The sequence below is a fragment of the Tetrao urogallus genome (genome assembly GCF_951394365.1).
Source record: "Tetrao urogallus genome assembly, chromosome: 9".
Classification (NCBI taxonomy): domain Eukaryota; kingdom Metazoa; phylum Chordata; class Aves; order Galliformes; family Phasianidae; genus Tetrao; species Tetrao urogallus.
This window is the reverse complement of record NC_136822.1, coordinates 2,707,263-2,723,394: the sequence shown is the minus strand read 5'-3', so window position 1 is coordinate 2,723,394 and position 16,132 is coordinate 2,707,263. Positions and strand designations below refer to the sequence as shown.

The 16,132-nt window shown below is 39.4% G+C and overlaps 1 protein-coding gene across 1 annotated transcript in view; it reads right to left on the bottom strand.

Annotated features, from left to right (window-relative positions):
- The window catches only part of STAG1 (STAG1 cohesin complex component), a gene marked incomplete at both ends in the record, with an annotated part of 130,133 nt that overhangs the window by 42,297 nt on the left and 71,704 nt on the right, over nt 1-16,132 (bottom strand). Inside the window, 4 exons of the mRNA XM_079539669.1 lie at nt 3,443-3,557; nt 5,719-5,826; nt 8,651-8,730; nt 11,576-11,674. Coding sequence (XP_079395795.1) covers nt 3,443-3,557; nt 5,719-5,826; nt 8,651-8,730; nt 11,576-11,674 — 402 coding nt within the window. The remainder of the gene's footprint in view (nt 1-3,442; nt 3,558-5,718; nt 5,827-8,650; nt 8,731-11,575; nt 11,675-16,132) is intronic.

Here is a 16,132-nt window from a genome sequence, read left to right as displayed (position 1 = left end):
TGGTCAGTACAGTGTTCAGGTACGAGCAGTTGTTCCTCAGCTGTCACAGTCATTACGGCATGGACAATGTCCATGGGCACGTGTTTGTAAATAAGTGGGAAAGAAAATTCAGTTTTAAACTAGGTCTGGAAGGCTTTCTTTTATCTGAATGATACAACTGCATGGCAGTGGGCATATGCCCTATTGGAAAATGGATAACAACAAATGGAGCTTGTCCTTCAGTAAGCAGCTTGTTTGTGAAAATTTTCCATTTTCTCACATTCCTACTGTGCTATAAGAAGAGACGGTGAGACAATACTAGGAGGAGGTTCTAATACATTCTTTCTGAACAGGCATTTATTTTTCAGTGCAGAACATGGATATGGAAATATTTTTCACTTTAATATAACATTCAGTATTACAATGAGTGGGACAAACAATAACAGAATGGAAAAGTGTGCAGTGGTGTTCATATTACAACTAATTGCTGAAGTAGGAATACACAATCATAGAATGAAATCACCAAGGTTGGAAAAGACCTCCAAGATCATCTAGTCCAACCATCCACCTACCACCAGTATTTCCCACTAAACCATGTCCTCTAGCACCACATCTACAGGTTTTTTGAACATGTCCATGGACAGTGACTCCACCACCTCCCTGGGCAGCCTGTACCAGCTCGACTGCTCTCTCAGAGAAGAATATTTCCTAACATTCTACCTGAATCTTCTCTGGCACAACTTGAGGCCGTTCCCTCTAGTCCTATTGAATTAGGGAGAAGAGGCCAACCCCACCTCACTACAACCTCCTTTCAGGGAGTTTTAGAGAGAGTGATACGGTCTCCCCTGAGCCTCCTCTTCTCCACACTGACCCCTCACAGCTCTGTTGCCCAGGGCCTCAATGTCCCTCTTGCAGTAAGGGGCTCAAAACAGAACACAGTACTCTAGGTGTGGCCTCAGCAATGCGAGTACAGGGGAGGATCACTTCCCTGTGTTTGCTGGCTGTAATATTTCTTATACAAGCCAGAATGCTACTCGTGTCCTCGGCCACCTGTGCACACTGCTGGCTCACGTCTGGCTGAGCGGTGACCAACACCCCCAGGTCATTTCTTCCACAAAGTCTTCAAACCCATCTGCCCCAACCCTGCTGCACTGCCTGGGGTTGTGGCCAAAGTGCAGGACCCAGCTCTTGGTCTTGCTGAACAAGGCTGGTTTAACCACACAGTTCAACAATACATCGATAATTGAGACAGAACAATTACAAGTTTAGGAGAATATAGTAAATCTGAAATAAGACACTTTTTTGTTAGCATTACATTCACTTAAATTTTGAAATAAGCTCTACAATGGCTAATCCTGATCTCTCAGAAATAAGTAGTGGAAATCCTAATGAACTCAGGGGATACAGAATTAATGTTAACTTATGTTTAATTGCAAAAAATGGTTCTGTATGAACAGCCACAACTGTTCTTAACTGAGAAAGCAATCCACAGACTTCCACTTATTTATAAATCAATCTGTAGCCACCATCAAAAATTAACAAGCATAACATGCAAAGCTGATTCGTTTGCCAGGCATGGGAATGGCTGCTGAGTTGAAGAACATCTAAGAGCTTATGGAAGGTGGTGCCAATACATCTTTGTATTTTTCTATACATCACAGAACCTTCTGGTCCTTCTCACAGCATTACCTTTACAGCCTTCTGAATGCACCCTCTCAGACTGCCGTGCTTAAATCTTCTCATTCTGTGCTGGTGGAAACTTTCAGATTGCTAACTCTACTAAAATTGGAGTCAGAATATTCTAATTTGTTGGTAACAACTTTCTCAAGAATAGCAATAGCAAAAGCTAGCCCTGACACCTAAGCGGTCTCAGCAAGCAGCATATGGCTTATGTGGGAGAGTGCTCTGTTGATCATGACTTTGGGAAGGAAGCTGGGTTTCTTCTCTCCTCAGAAGAATGGAGAAGATAATTCTAGGTAACTCCCTACCACACACACTCAGATTTAAGGCATGAAGAACACAGAGTATGATAATTCAGCACAGCTGCTCTATCAACAGATACAGCTTCTAGCAAGGAACAGGATACGCATGAACAGCAACCCTGACATCAAAGTCTAAAAGAACATATTTGTCCAAGGAGGCAAATAAGCCCATTTGCTTATATTGCATCTGCAGAACAAACATTGCTCCTCCTCCGACAGGTAATCTTGTTGGACGTGCTGCCTTTCCCATCACCATGCCATGGGCATGTCTAATGCCTATGGCTATATGACCGTCTCACCTAATGACTTTCACTGAGTGATTACACATCAGCTAGCAAAACTTCATCATTTCTCCACAATCAGCTTGGGACTTTCACTAGAAAACAGAATGATCTATCACAATCTATTTCTTGAAAAAGCTATAGGATTCAGCTGTAGAATACATTTAGATAGCAGATTGGAGGTCCGCACAGGTAGCAATGTTCCGTCCAGTCCTGTTGGCTTCTAAGGGGTTTTAAACAATGTCAACATTAACACTATACCTAAATGTTATCTTTCTTTCAGCATCTGATTGTTTCTTTTCATCCTCAGTCAAGTCTCTTGTTCAAACCCTAATAACAATTCAAATACCTGGTTTGAATCAAGTACCTTTCCTTCTGCTTTTCATACAAAATGTACATTCTGTTGAGAAACATTTGTCATTCCTTTCTTTCAGTCTTCCTTTGCCATCTATTAATTACTGAATCAAATGTATCATCTTTAAACCTTTCTCCCACAGTATCTTCAGATTATCCTGTACCTGTCAGTTCATCTTTTCCAGTTTTCTTCCATTCAAATGCTATTCCTCACCTAAATTACTGTTAGCACTTCTAGCTTAATGCTTTGCATATATTTGACCTCTACAGTCTGCGGGCACAATCCAGTCCTGAATGGGGTCATCAAACACTGAAGTTATTGTACATATGCCTACGTTCTCCACCCTCGGCTGTTCTCAAGATGCAGCCATAGAGAGTCCTGAGCAACCTCACCCAATCTCATACCTATCTCCACTGTGACCTAAATTGCCCCTCAGATCTTTTCCATTCCAAATTACTCTATAACTCTAATTATAAATTTTGTTCCTTTCTGGTTTAAATAATTTCACTTTACAAAGAATAAACTCTAGAAGTACAATCTTCAGTCAACTTATCTGAAACAACCCCAGCCAAACAATAACATTTCTGTGTTGCAATGACACCTAGAAACGACTGCATTGCCAGCAGTGCAGTAGTGACTATTTGGAGACATGCAAGAGCATAATAAAACATGGAAAAGATTTTAGACTGAATTGCTTGACTGATAGTGAGATGGGGGACAGTGTAAAGAGCATACGGTATTTCAGAGATTAGAAAACAACAAACAACTTATTAATATGTTGATATATCACTACTGAAATTCCAGTTTTTATTAAATGTGTAAATATTCAAAATATATATTTTTACCTCACTTTCAAGAAAGAAAAGAACCAACATTCTAATGAGGTTTCCATTTGGACTATTTCGTCCTCTCCTCTTTGCTAGAGCCTCTTCAGCTTGAGGATCATGTCTGCTGAACAGTCTAAAAATAAGCAAAAGGAGCTAACATGTTTATCAACACAAATCTCATTTACTCCATAACATGAACATTCATTCTTGATATAGCAGATTGGTTCATAAAGCACACTGAAAGTATGCTAAGCTACTTTTTTCAACAGAAAGAGGGCATGACCAGGCTAAGGGGGTGAATTTGTCTTCTGAGTCTTCGAGTTCTTAGGCCTGGACAAATTTCATACAGGAAAAAGCTCTCCAGAACATATTTATATAGAAGAATTTTGCACAGCTTTATGTATTTGCATAATTGATGTAATTATTAAGCTATCAAATCCTACAGCACTGGTAGCATTTACTCCAGTAGTGCTTTAAGAACTAAGGCTGAATCTTCACTGCTACATTGACCACAGGATGTGGTATAAGCAAACTTGACAAACTTCAAGTATCAGTAGCAGCATAAATGATAAAGCAAGCTAACTGACAAGTTTCTTGGTTCTCTTTAAAATGTGCATTATACATTCTGCAGTGAGCTCCAAAGTACTGTCAACACTCCCATTTCATAGCTTACAGGGATCTCAGATATGCCTACGTTTCAGTTACACTGACTGTTTTACTTTGTGAAGTTTGAAAACTGCACCTTGCTCTTACTGCGTCCACAAAGCACATCCTAAACGTGAAAAAATATCCTGATTTTGCTCCTAGAATTAAATCAAAAGAGAAGGAGTTGCACAACAACTTTGTATTTTAATTGAAGACGTCTCTCTCTCTTGTCTCTACCAGGTAAGAGACAAGCATCTCAACAGGTGCTGAAATATCTTAAACATTCACCTCAAGGCCAACTCAGTGATTTTCCACATTATTTGCTTTCATTTGCTAACTACAAAGAGAAACCGTTGACTAGCTTACACTCAGGAAGCAGCATTAAAATGTATAATCAGGTTAAATCCCACCCCAAATGCTTTAAGTAGAGACTTTAAGTCATTTAAAATGGAACACCAGCTCTTAGATGTTAGAAGAAACCAAGAGAAATAAGATATTTTTTCCTCAAGGCTATTTCCTTTGAGACATATCAATAGAACACAGCATACTATTCCATTGTAAAGAAAAGTTAGGATGAAGTTTTGTCTTCACACTAACATACAGATATGCCTTCAGACAAAGTCATTTACCCTCTAGGCATTTTACAGAACTATTTTTCACATATTAGTTTATAAAGGAATCTCAGTATGCAGTTTTAAAAACAATGCAATACAAGAAACAGTAACCATTTTCTTGTAAAATACTATGTGGGACATTAAATGTAATTGAATTTTGGAAATTCATTCCCTGAAACAAACGTCTCTTCACAGAGATGGAATTCCAGTAATCCACCAACAGGAGCTTACACTTACAATGTGGATTTCTGAATCACAAATAAACCACTGTGAATAAAAGAACACCAGCAAAGGAAAACAGATATTTTTTTTCATTATCTTCTGCCACAGCAAGAAAAATTACAAAAGCTGGATTTTGGTAGAAATACTCTGTAAGTGTATTAAAGAATGTAGGGAAAAAGAAAATCACTGCTGAAAGACTCGAGTGCAAACACCAACATCAGAAAGTTAATGGCTCTGATGTGGCAATGTCCTGCTCACAGTCACCAGCAGTATGATTCACTCCATGGAAATACTGGCTCATTTCCTTTGGCACAGTGGTTATAGGAAAGATGGAATAAAGGTGTAACATGTTTTTAGAGGATGTCAGTGAGTTTAGAAACAATTTTATTAGTCATTAATACACAGAAACCTTTCAAGTTCATGATTTTGAGATAAACTGGTTTAGAATTCTGTAAAAATGACTGCATACCAGGTGGAGTGTCAGGGCTGGACAGGTCCTATACTATCATGACAGTAATCCAGTAAGAACTGCAGGATTTAAAATTATTTTTAATACAGAGAGATACGTGAAGCATTTAGGCTGTGAGGAGTTAGTATGGTTACCTAGACGTTAGAGCAAGATAAAGGGAAATCCAGTCTCCTCAAGTTTTTAGGCTTTCATTTTAAACATGAGCCTAAGTCTGCGCTTCAAATTAAACACCTAACTTGCTAACATTGGTGTATTTTGGCCAACTGCTTGTTTTCCTTTTGACACTACCACTAGCAGGGAGCAGTTCACAATCTGGGCTTCTTCCATGTTAATGGATAACTTACTTTTTATGAAGGAATTCTCCAGCTGCCACTGCAACAGGCCGGTGTGCCGAATACACTAAGTGATAAACATTCTCACAGTCTTCATTTGACAGAGCTTCTTCACTTCCACTGAAACAGGCAAAAAGCAACACTGAACTGAAACAGATGTTTGGTTTTAATCCCCTTACCTCCCATAACTTACTTTTGACAGCTACAAGACTGTTTCCTTTGTACAAAATCCTAGGCAGAGGAACTGACTTCAAAGATCTTTGTTTGATTTTAAATACAGAAACATTTAAAGGCCTTGTAAGACTGAAAATCTGTCTGATGTTCTTCTCTCAGTTGTATCAGCATACACAGTAATTAATGTAAAAAAATTCATCACTGCTTACAAGTCTTGCCAACTTAATTACCATCACACTAACTACAGTATACATGCTGCAGGATACCAAACACTTATTATTATTCCCAATTCCTGCTCAGAGGGCCAGGCCAGGCAGTAAAACTGCCTCCAGTATAGGAGAAGTTGCAGAAATTCACTGGACAAAGGCAGCAGAAAATTAAATCAGATTAGATCACGGAGTGGGGGACACAAGCAGCTCGGAGCACGTACCAATAAAATCAACACGTCATCACTTCAAGATTGAATCATGATGTGGGTTTAGAACTACAATAATGCTGATAAAATAAAATGTCCATCACTCTTATAGCAGTTACTGTGCTCACTATATGCACTCATTTTCAATATCAAGGAAAAGAATCTGATCATACCATACTGTGCTGGATTCAAAAATCATTAAAAGTTTATTTTCTGTAATTATTTGTTAACAATAACAAGTCAACTTTTACTCTTTGAAGGTAAACAACATAGCTGGAGCTTCATAGAATCACAGAATGGTCTGGGTTGCAAAGGAGCACAGCGCTCATCTGCTTCCAACCCCCTGCTGTGTGCAGGTCACCAACCAGCAGCCCAGGCTGCCCAGAGCCACATCCAGCCTGGCCTTGAATGCCTGCAGGGATGGGGCATCCACAGCCTCCTTGGGCAACCTGTGCCAGTGCCTCACCACCCTCTGGCTGAAAAACTTCCTCCTAATCTCCAACCTAAACCTCCCCTGTCTCAGTTTAACACCATTCCCCCTTGTCCTATCACTACCCACCCTCACAAACAGTCGTTCCCCCTCCTGTTCATACGCTCCCTTCAAGTACTGGAAGGCCACCATGAGGTCTCCCTGCAGCCTTCTCTTCTCCAAGCTGAACAAGCCCAGTTCCCTCAACCTTTCCTCACAGCAGAGCTGCTCCAGCCCTCTGCTCATCTCAGTGCCTCCTCTGGACCCGCTCCCAGAGCTCCACGTCCTTCCTGCACTGGGGGCCCCAGGCCTGGATGCAGTGCTGCAGATGGGGCCTCACAAGAGCTGAGCAGAGGGGGACGATCACCTTCCTCCCCTGCTGGCCGCCCCTTTTTAATGCAGCCCAGAACTCTGCTGGCCTTCCGGGCTGCAAGTGCAAATTTCTGCAACTTCTAAACTTCAGACAGATTCTGAATGCACGTTTTTATGAAATGGAGGAACATTTTCACTTTTCAGCACTATTCTTGAAAAATGTGATAGGTAATGGAACTGTAAGTATATTCTATCAGCGATATCACTGACACTGCATATAGGAATAGTATTACTTCTCTCCCAGTTTAGTCAGCATTCATCAGAAAAACATGTCTATGACAGGACTCTATATGCCTCATTTGCTGTTTTTTTGGTTTTTTTTTTTGTTTGTTTTTTGTTTACAATTATTTTTAAGTTATTATTCCCCATCATAATAGTTCGTAACATCTTTTTCAGAGCTCCTACCTGCCAGAATACTGCCCTGTGCTGTTTGATGTGACCCATATCCTTCATCTCCTAAATGCATCAGCTATGTTTTAATCACACAACCAAAGAGAAAACAGGGCAGGAAAAAGAGTGAACTGAACACATTTTGCTTTAAAAATCTTACTGTATTCCCAAACAATCCTAATAACAAAGGAGAAAGATATGTTCTACATCTTGTTTGTGATCATATTTGTAGTATTTGCTTTAAAAACATAAAAGAAGAGATTATCCTTAACAAGTCAAATATTACAATATCTGCAAAGCAGTGCTACCCATAGGTAAAGAAAAAAATCAAGCCTATACTTTTTTTACCACGAAGAAATGCTAGTCTAATCTTTCATCCAAATTGTGCATGCCCAAAAGATTCTTCAAAGTGGGGTGAATGAGTATAAAATATGATGCAGGAATTCTATACATGCTTGTAGCACATTTCAGTGAGCTTAGGAAAAGTTCCTGCTGTAATCAGCTTGCCCTTAGAGACATACTGTTTCAAGCAGTATAGGCAAGGCATGATTACACACAGAATGGAACTTTGTATCAGGGATGCCACTGTACCTGTATAAGGAAAAGCCAGGACCTGGAAGCACGTATCCTGCATGGCCAAGTGTTTTAAACTGCAGATCGCCAGCACTTCCTCTCCATAACCCCAATCAGGGTATTAAAGATAGCATCTCCTCTCTGTCAGCTTATTTGCTAGATGACTCTCTGTTCAGCTATGCTAGATAATCAAATCTCCTAGCACAAGACCTTTTTTAGTTACTACTGAAGTTATCGCTGCAGATATAACCATGTCTTTTGGGAAAGACAATCATTTCGCCCCTGGCAAACAATATAAATATCCACTGGCATTTTTCCTCAACAGTAAACGCACCAAAACAAATAATCTCAATAAATCACCTATTTTATTTCCAGGAGATCAAGTATTTTATTTTAGCTTCTTTACTATAATACTACATATTCAGTTCAACTTATTAGTAAATGTAAAGTAATATAGTGAATTCATAGCACAGGTGAAGAAATAAAGTTAACTACATAGTATTGGCTTAGGTAACTTTCAGAAGGAAAACACTTATTTTAAAAATACTCACTGAAGTATTAGTGTGACTAATCGAATGGCTTCCACAGCAACGTCGTACTCCTTATCAAGTGTCATTGATACAATGCGGTCCTGGAAACGAACGTTATTGCAGGGATGAAACAAAAGCACACAAATCGCTATCAGATTTAGAAGTCCACAGGCATAAATGCTCCTGAGGAGAAAGATCTTTCAACAGGACATGGGAAAATCCATTCATATCGTTCAATCATCAAATGTACATCTTAGACAGCTGTGCACCATGTGCAAAATGGAACAACAGGGTTCTACACACGAATGGAACAAAATACTGACGAAAACAGTCCTTACTCTTCTGTGTTTTCCAAGAAACAAGTAAGCAAACTTTGAAACTAGAATGCTGTTCTGGACTGGTCTGGAAGAGAATTAACTGCACACAGAGAGCCAGAACACAGGGATAAAACTCCTTTTCTATCTCTAAAGAAGGCCTGGGAGAAAAGGGCTCTTCTTGCCTGCCTACAGAGCAAAAGGTAATCCCTGATCCTGGGTCTTGGAAACGGACTGATGTGACGATATTTCCTTATCCAAAAAGACCATTCACTCAATTTTGCCAACAACATCAGGCCGAGAATCAACATCATGGACATGATATTTCTTATTTTATTGCCAGAATCTCTCTGCGATGGAACCTGTCAGACAGATACTACAGCCTTTGAAAATGAGACCCTAGCACCTAATGTCGCTGGAAGATGAAATTTCAGAGGTTTAGCAAGTTACAAAACCCAGCTGTTCAATCTCCTCCAACAGAAATTTTCCATGCAGCGGAATGGGTCACATCTGCATTTATAACCTGAAATATTAATTTACACTGTGAAGATCTCTTTGCATTATATATTATCACCGTGAACAAGATAGGCTGAAGAGTAGATCTACCTCCTGGGGACACAGGGACAGCATTCTGCAAAGTCAAGGATGAGGGGCAGCAGTTAAGCTGCTGCAGCTAAATCTGATGCTGACTTTGTCAGTGACTGTAAAAGAATTAACCCGTATCTTTTCTATGTAGAAATTAATGTTTGCATCAGACAGGACTTCTTGGTAGAAAACAGAAGTGTCTTTGATGGATGAATGGATGAACATGGACAAAGCTGGTTTTGTTTTCTATGTGGACAAAACTTACTTTCAAGCTTATCAACTATGCCTAGCAACACAGAAATGCCATAAGGAATATGTATCTACCCCCCATCTGAAAAATGCCATCATTACATCACTCCCACAGACATCTAGAATGTGCTACAATATTAACAACCCAATGCAAGTAATTCTGGAACAAATTAACATGCCAGGAGATCTCAAGAGAGATTCCTATTGACGGCTTGAATGGATTGAGCTGAATCTCAGCTGAATGTGCAGCTTGATTCAGTTTTAATGAGGAAATACACATAAGCAGCCATGGAACTGAGAACAGCATTTAGCATTTTTCTGGAGAGCCATCTAGCATTTCTGGTCGTCCTGAGATCTTAAGCAAACAAGATTTATACAGGCATTACAAGATTAGTCAGAGGCCTGCAGCTTCTACTGTCTGTTACTCAGGTAAGTCATCTGAGAGAGGAAACTGTCTTCAGTGCAACAGACATAGAAACCAATTTTATAAAATTACAAGAACGCAAGCACTGAAGTGAACATACAAAATGATGCATTTCATCTTCCACCTGGAAGTCATACCTAGCTCATTCCTGACAGATATTTATTTAACTTGCCCTTAGAAACCTCAAATGAAGGAGATTCCATCGCTTCCCAAGTAGTCTGCTGTTATACAACTATCAGTTCGGACAAAAAGCCTTTCTTAAAATCCAAGACTTAACTACAGTGTAAGTATTTTCTTCTCCATCTCTCAAGTCAATGTGGCAAAAGGCAGATTACCATTGTATTTATCAGGTGTTTATGTAGCATAAAGATACGGCAAATTTTCTCTATTTTGTGCTTTTCTAGTTCCAAGTGGAAGATTTAACTATAACTGCAATGACAAACACAACCAGTGAAGCAGTATAAAATCAACAGAAGTTTTTCAGTCTGCTGCACAGTACTTATTTATGAGTATTTCAGCATCCACTTCTTTCCCAAAGAGGATTTCTCATCAGCATTATAATCATGATTTAAACGAAACTAAATTCCATTGCTCGTTTCTTAACCACAGTTTTCTGTCCTCCAAAACACAAAAGTGATGGCAAAAGGTGCCTGCTGACAGGGTGAGTGCTCCAAAGCTTTCTTCTCACTGCATCCAAACAGAAGCAGCGACGGCATTCCTAACTCATCTCTCCAGAGAATTCACTTGTGCAGTAAAGCAGTTATGCAAAAAAGTGAACTAATGTCCACATTCTCATTAAGATATTAAGCAAAAACCCAGTGTGTTTGTGCTAGTTTAAATGAAAAAAGAAAAAATGAAAAGGGGAAAAAAAAAAAAAAGGAAATATTCCTCCAGTACTGATCTCCTATGCAGGCTATTCATGGCAAGCTAATTGTCTAAAAATGCAATGCAAACTCCCATTACAGAGGTTCTATTTAGCTCAGCAATGTATCGTGGTGCAGATCAAACTTCCTCCAAACACAAGCACAAATAGAGCAAAAATAGCTGTCCTAGAGACTGCTTTTTTAGTTTGTTACTTTCACGTTTATTGTAGGTGTGAAACACTGCACAAACACTTGAAATTCAACAAATCTAAAATTAAATTAGCACAAGCAGATTAAATAACAACAATGAATAAAGAGCAATAATACATACAGATAAATAATCACCTCGGCCAAGCCAGACAATTCATAAAAGATAAACACTGTGAAATTAATTTGTCTTAATCTCAGCAGTCAGGAACAGTTTTGCATTTGTATGTCAAGACCACAACACAACGAGAAAGATCACATGCTTATTTCAAGTACTCCTCCCAGAAATTGTACTTCCTCTTACCTTGAATCTATTAGTGAACAGCTCCAGTTTTGGAAATAACTCTCTGTTGGTATACAGACTTTGGAGAGCTTTCAAACACTTCAACCTCACTTCACCTTGCTAAATAAAACACATTAAGATTATCAAATCCGCATGAATACCAAGTAATATCAGTCTGTAATTTGTTTAACGTTCATTTAAAATTTTATGCTGATATGTTGCCAAAGCCAAGCTGCAATTCAGCTAAAGATCAAAAAACCACATGTGCAGCTGCCTGCAAATTTAATTTTTCTATTTGCATATACAAAGAATTTAATGTGCCCTCACTTTAACATCCGTAACTGTTTCCCTTTCAAGTAATAGCACAGTTCAAAAAGACCCAAAAGGCTGTAAACAAATAGAAAACAAAGATATCTGACTTCAAGGTGGTTGGTGAGAAGGCACTGCAGCAATTTATCTTTAGTCTACAAACGTTTTCCTCCCAATACCTATTGTTTAAAATCAATGTACAAGAGCTCAAGAAGACAGAGCACAGTCTACATGTGGCACACAAAAACAAGTCATCTCTAAGCCACCGTCTGTCCAAACAATAGGCATAACAAACACACACCAAATTTCTTTCTCTGCAACTTTCTAAAGCCCATCGCAGGCCATGCACAGGAAGGATGAATGGGCTGAGGGAGCAGGCTGCCAACACAAAGCATCCAAGCCACAGCCTGAGGAGCCACCAGCAAGGACAGCAGCTCATGTTTTGCTGTCGGAGGCATCCTGTGGGCAGCAGCTCACTCCCAGTGGCAGTTTTGATAGGGATTGCTTTGATCTGGTTGGCTGTGGGCAGGAAACACAGACACTGTGCCTATGGATCACAGTTTGTCACCTATAGGAATGCTGGAGATAAAGAGAAGGGCTGGGTCCTCTGGGCACCTCCATGTTATCTGTCTAGCTGCAGACACAGCTCAGCTCATCTGTAAAGTCCTGGTAAATGAGGTGTTCTTGTCAAAAACACATGGAGGTAGCCAAAGGGTTATTTACACAAACCTGCTTTTCGTTTCTGAGCCTATTCTGTAATCGAGTCTGTATTTAAAAAACCGCTCCTTCAAAAAGACTAAAATCTGGGTGAACACTCAGAGGCAGACATACAAATAGAAGATAAAAATCCATTTTTTTCAGTTTCCACTCATTTCATAAATTGCAACTGAAGAGGGAAAAAAGTTGAAAGGAAGATTTGCAGAAGAACTTTTCACTGAACAACTGTTCTGACTAATCATCTCTATTTCTCTGAAGAGTTTCTAAGCACTCGTGCTCTACTTTTCAACTTTTCAACTACTGCAGAGTTGGTCAGTGGGATGACAGTTCTGTTTATATGATCTATTGCAAAATTTTTCAAGGTACAGAAAATGATTGTCTTGAAGAAAAAAGTTTATGTAGATGTCAGCAACTGATAAGCAAACACAGAGAAATGCTGCTTGTCATCCTTTATTTAATGGCACTTATTGCCACGGTACCAGAATCAGTGTTTCCTCAGCTGTGAAATCCTGGCATTTTGAAAGGCCAGGATCTCTGGAGTTATCACTAATCATTAGAAGAGGATGTAAGCTTCCTACAGCCTTAGCTTACTTAGCAACAGAGGATCTGTATCAGTTTTGGCACGTAATGAACATTACAGAGCAAAAGTGAGGCAGCCGGTCTAGCTACAGCTGCCCTGAAGACCGTCCTGCTTGTGAGCAGATGTCCTGATGATCAGCGAGTGCTGGAGTCTCAAAATGCAAAGCTCTAAACTGGTCAAAGACAGAAAAAATAAGTGTCAACAGCAACACGAGTTGAGGATTGCAGTGCAGCTAGTGCATAGCCAGCACTGATGTGCCTGCTGACTTCACCAGCACCATGGACCAGGCTCTCAGAGTTTAGTTCAGACTTCACACAGAGGGTCTCTAAATGACTTAGGAGAGCAGACTAACCAAGGTAGATAGGAACTGGAATAGTAAACATTTGGTACTTGCATAGGCTGCCAGGAGACTGAAGTTGAGACATTAACAAAGGCACAATGAAGCCAGCTAATCTACTCCTGCTGCTAACCAGAGCCAAGGAAGAAGACAAGTGACTGCAAAGCTAGGGGAGCAGCAGCGGAAGAAAGAGATACATGGTCCCTTTGGCTGAGAGTAAAGGCACAGGAGACACAGAGGCAGCCTCTGTAGATGACTGCCCTTCTCAGCAGGCAAACAGTGAGAAGACTTACTGTCTCTGATAGCAGAAAGGTCTGTTTTTAAACTGGTGATCAAAGTTGGAATTCATCACTCTGGAGCAGAAGAAGCACAACAGCTTGCTAGTCTTGTTACAGAGGTTTTAAAAGAGTCATGGAGATCAGTGACAGAAACCCACGATTAAGCATAAATAGGAGTGACCTGGACAAGAATGTAAGAAAGGCAAAAGTGAGGCTGTACGTACAGATGCTGCACTGAAATCCAGAATGAAAGAGGGAAAATGATCCACAAACCATCAATATGCCTGACAGAAGATGTTTACTGTGTAACTATGAGAATCCTTCCAAGTACAGAAAGTGAGCATTAATTTGAGATTCTAACATGCCAAATATTTTGTGGAAAAGAAACACAGCAAGAATTTCCAGCCTAGGAAGGGTGGAAACATTCATGTTCAAATAATTCCTAAGAATTAGAACATGAAGGAAAGGTACAAACACACTGATGCTGGACAAGGACAGAAAGAGTCTTACGTAACCAAGAGATTAATTTATTTAACTCAACAACTCAAGGTCAAGCACGAGAGTGATAAACTAAAAAAAAAAAAAACAAAAAAAAAAAAAACAAGCAAGCAAAAAGGCCCAAGCACAGTAGGGTTAGACAGAAAAGGCAATAAAGAAAGCATTCTGTAAATATGTTCACAACACAACAAAGAAAAGTGACTTTGCTTTGAAGGAAATAGCCACTTTTTCTTAAGTGTGTGGGAAGTAGAAAAAGAAATAATAAAGTCATATACAGAACCTTTAGCTTCTGCAAGGACAAACATTTAGTGACATACACAGCCAGGCATTCAAAAAAGCTGCTAGAGAAAGATGTGAAAAAACCAACAGTTTGGGCATTTTAGGAAATTTTTAGAGAAATATCACAGATCTATTGCACCTTATGTAGGAGAGGAGTAAGCAAGATTATTTCCCAGGTTAGCTTTCAGGCAGACTTCCTTGAATTCTGAGTTGAAGGTTATGTCAACCTAAGAAGGGAAGTATTTGCACTCATGCAATACCTGTAAATCCCACTAAATAAAAGGAGCATTCGTTTCCCAACTACTTCTGTGTAGTAGCATCCATACTTTACATACAGAAAAAACAAGTCTGAAAGGAAAGTCATTTCCTAAGTAAACAATGAACAAAACAGTTGCATTCTCGGCATCCTGACTGCTACGATCTTTCTTTCCTCATTTTCATCTTCCAGAAAAACTGTTGTGTTTCCCTCCACCCCTTCAATTTCTGGGACACCTGAGCGCTGCAGAATCCTGACTTCAGTCACACTGCTGTCAGCTCTATGCTCGTCTCTTTCTCCAGTCAAACTGTAATTCTCCTTCTCTCAAAGCTGTTTAATTTAAGAAAGATAGTAAAAATATGTAAATCTAACATTACTTTTCATGAATATCTCTGCACTGGGAATTGCTAATACTTTCACTTGCAATTTGAAATTAGAACTTGAAGCAAAAACATCAAATGTTTAATAACACTGTTAAATAACAAACATTTCTCATACTTCCCCTATTCTTTTTTAAATAACCCTCTAGACACTTCTAACAGTAAAGCAAAATTGCCCCCCTGCTAATGAAGTGAAAAGCAATACATCTGCCCCAGTGCCAGCAGTTTGGGATACTCCACACTTCTCTGGTTGAGCCATGCTCCAGTCCACATTTTCTTTAATACATCTTTCCCAGAGCCAGGGCTGTCTGAGCATCCAGAGACACAATTATGTTTTCAAAACAGTTCCATGCATCAATTCAACAGACGCAAATTAAGACTGCACAGATAAACTCCTTTTATTAAATGATTTTTTAATGCAGCTGTATTCCAGGTTAAACTGTTTTTCAACTCATGCTACCAGATCCACAACAAGGAAAAAAGTAGTAAAAGGAGAGAACTGCAGAATTAGAAACCCCTTAAAGATGCTCATTTAAAATCCAGGAAAGGCAGAGGATTAACACTGCCAAAATTTTCCAAATTACAATTAAATCTTTCAGGCAATGAAAATGAAAACAAGGCTATTGAGAGACTTTGTGCTTTTGGAAAACTTGCATTTTTTAATTGTTTCCTATTCAATTTTATTTATTTATTTTAAAATAAGTGCTTCCCTTTGCACTTCCCTCCTCAATGTCTCCATCTCTACTCACTTTTTATCCCTTGGTACGAGCGAGCTTCAGCTACCTCTGACACTTCCATTCTACTTTCAGCCTGTCTCCTCCAATACAGTAATCATACACTACATCAATAAAAAACACTGCAGAGCATGTATACAGGGATAAAACAGTCTGATTAGCTAGTAGAAAACCCAAGCCTCTTGGGAGGACTGCAACCACAGCTACTAC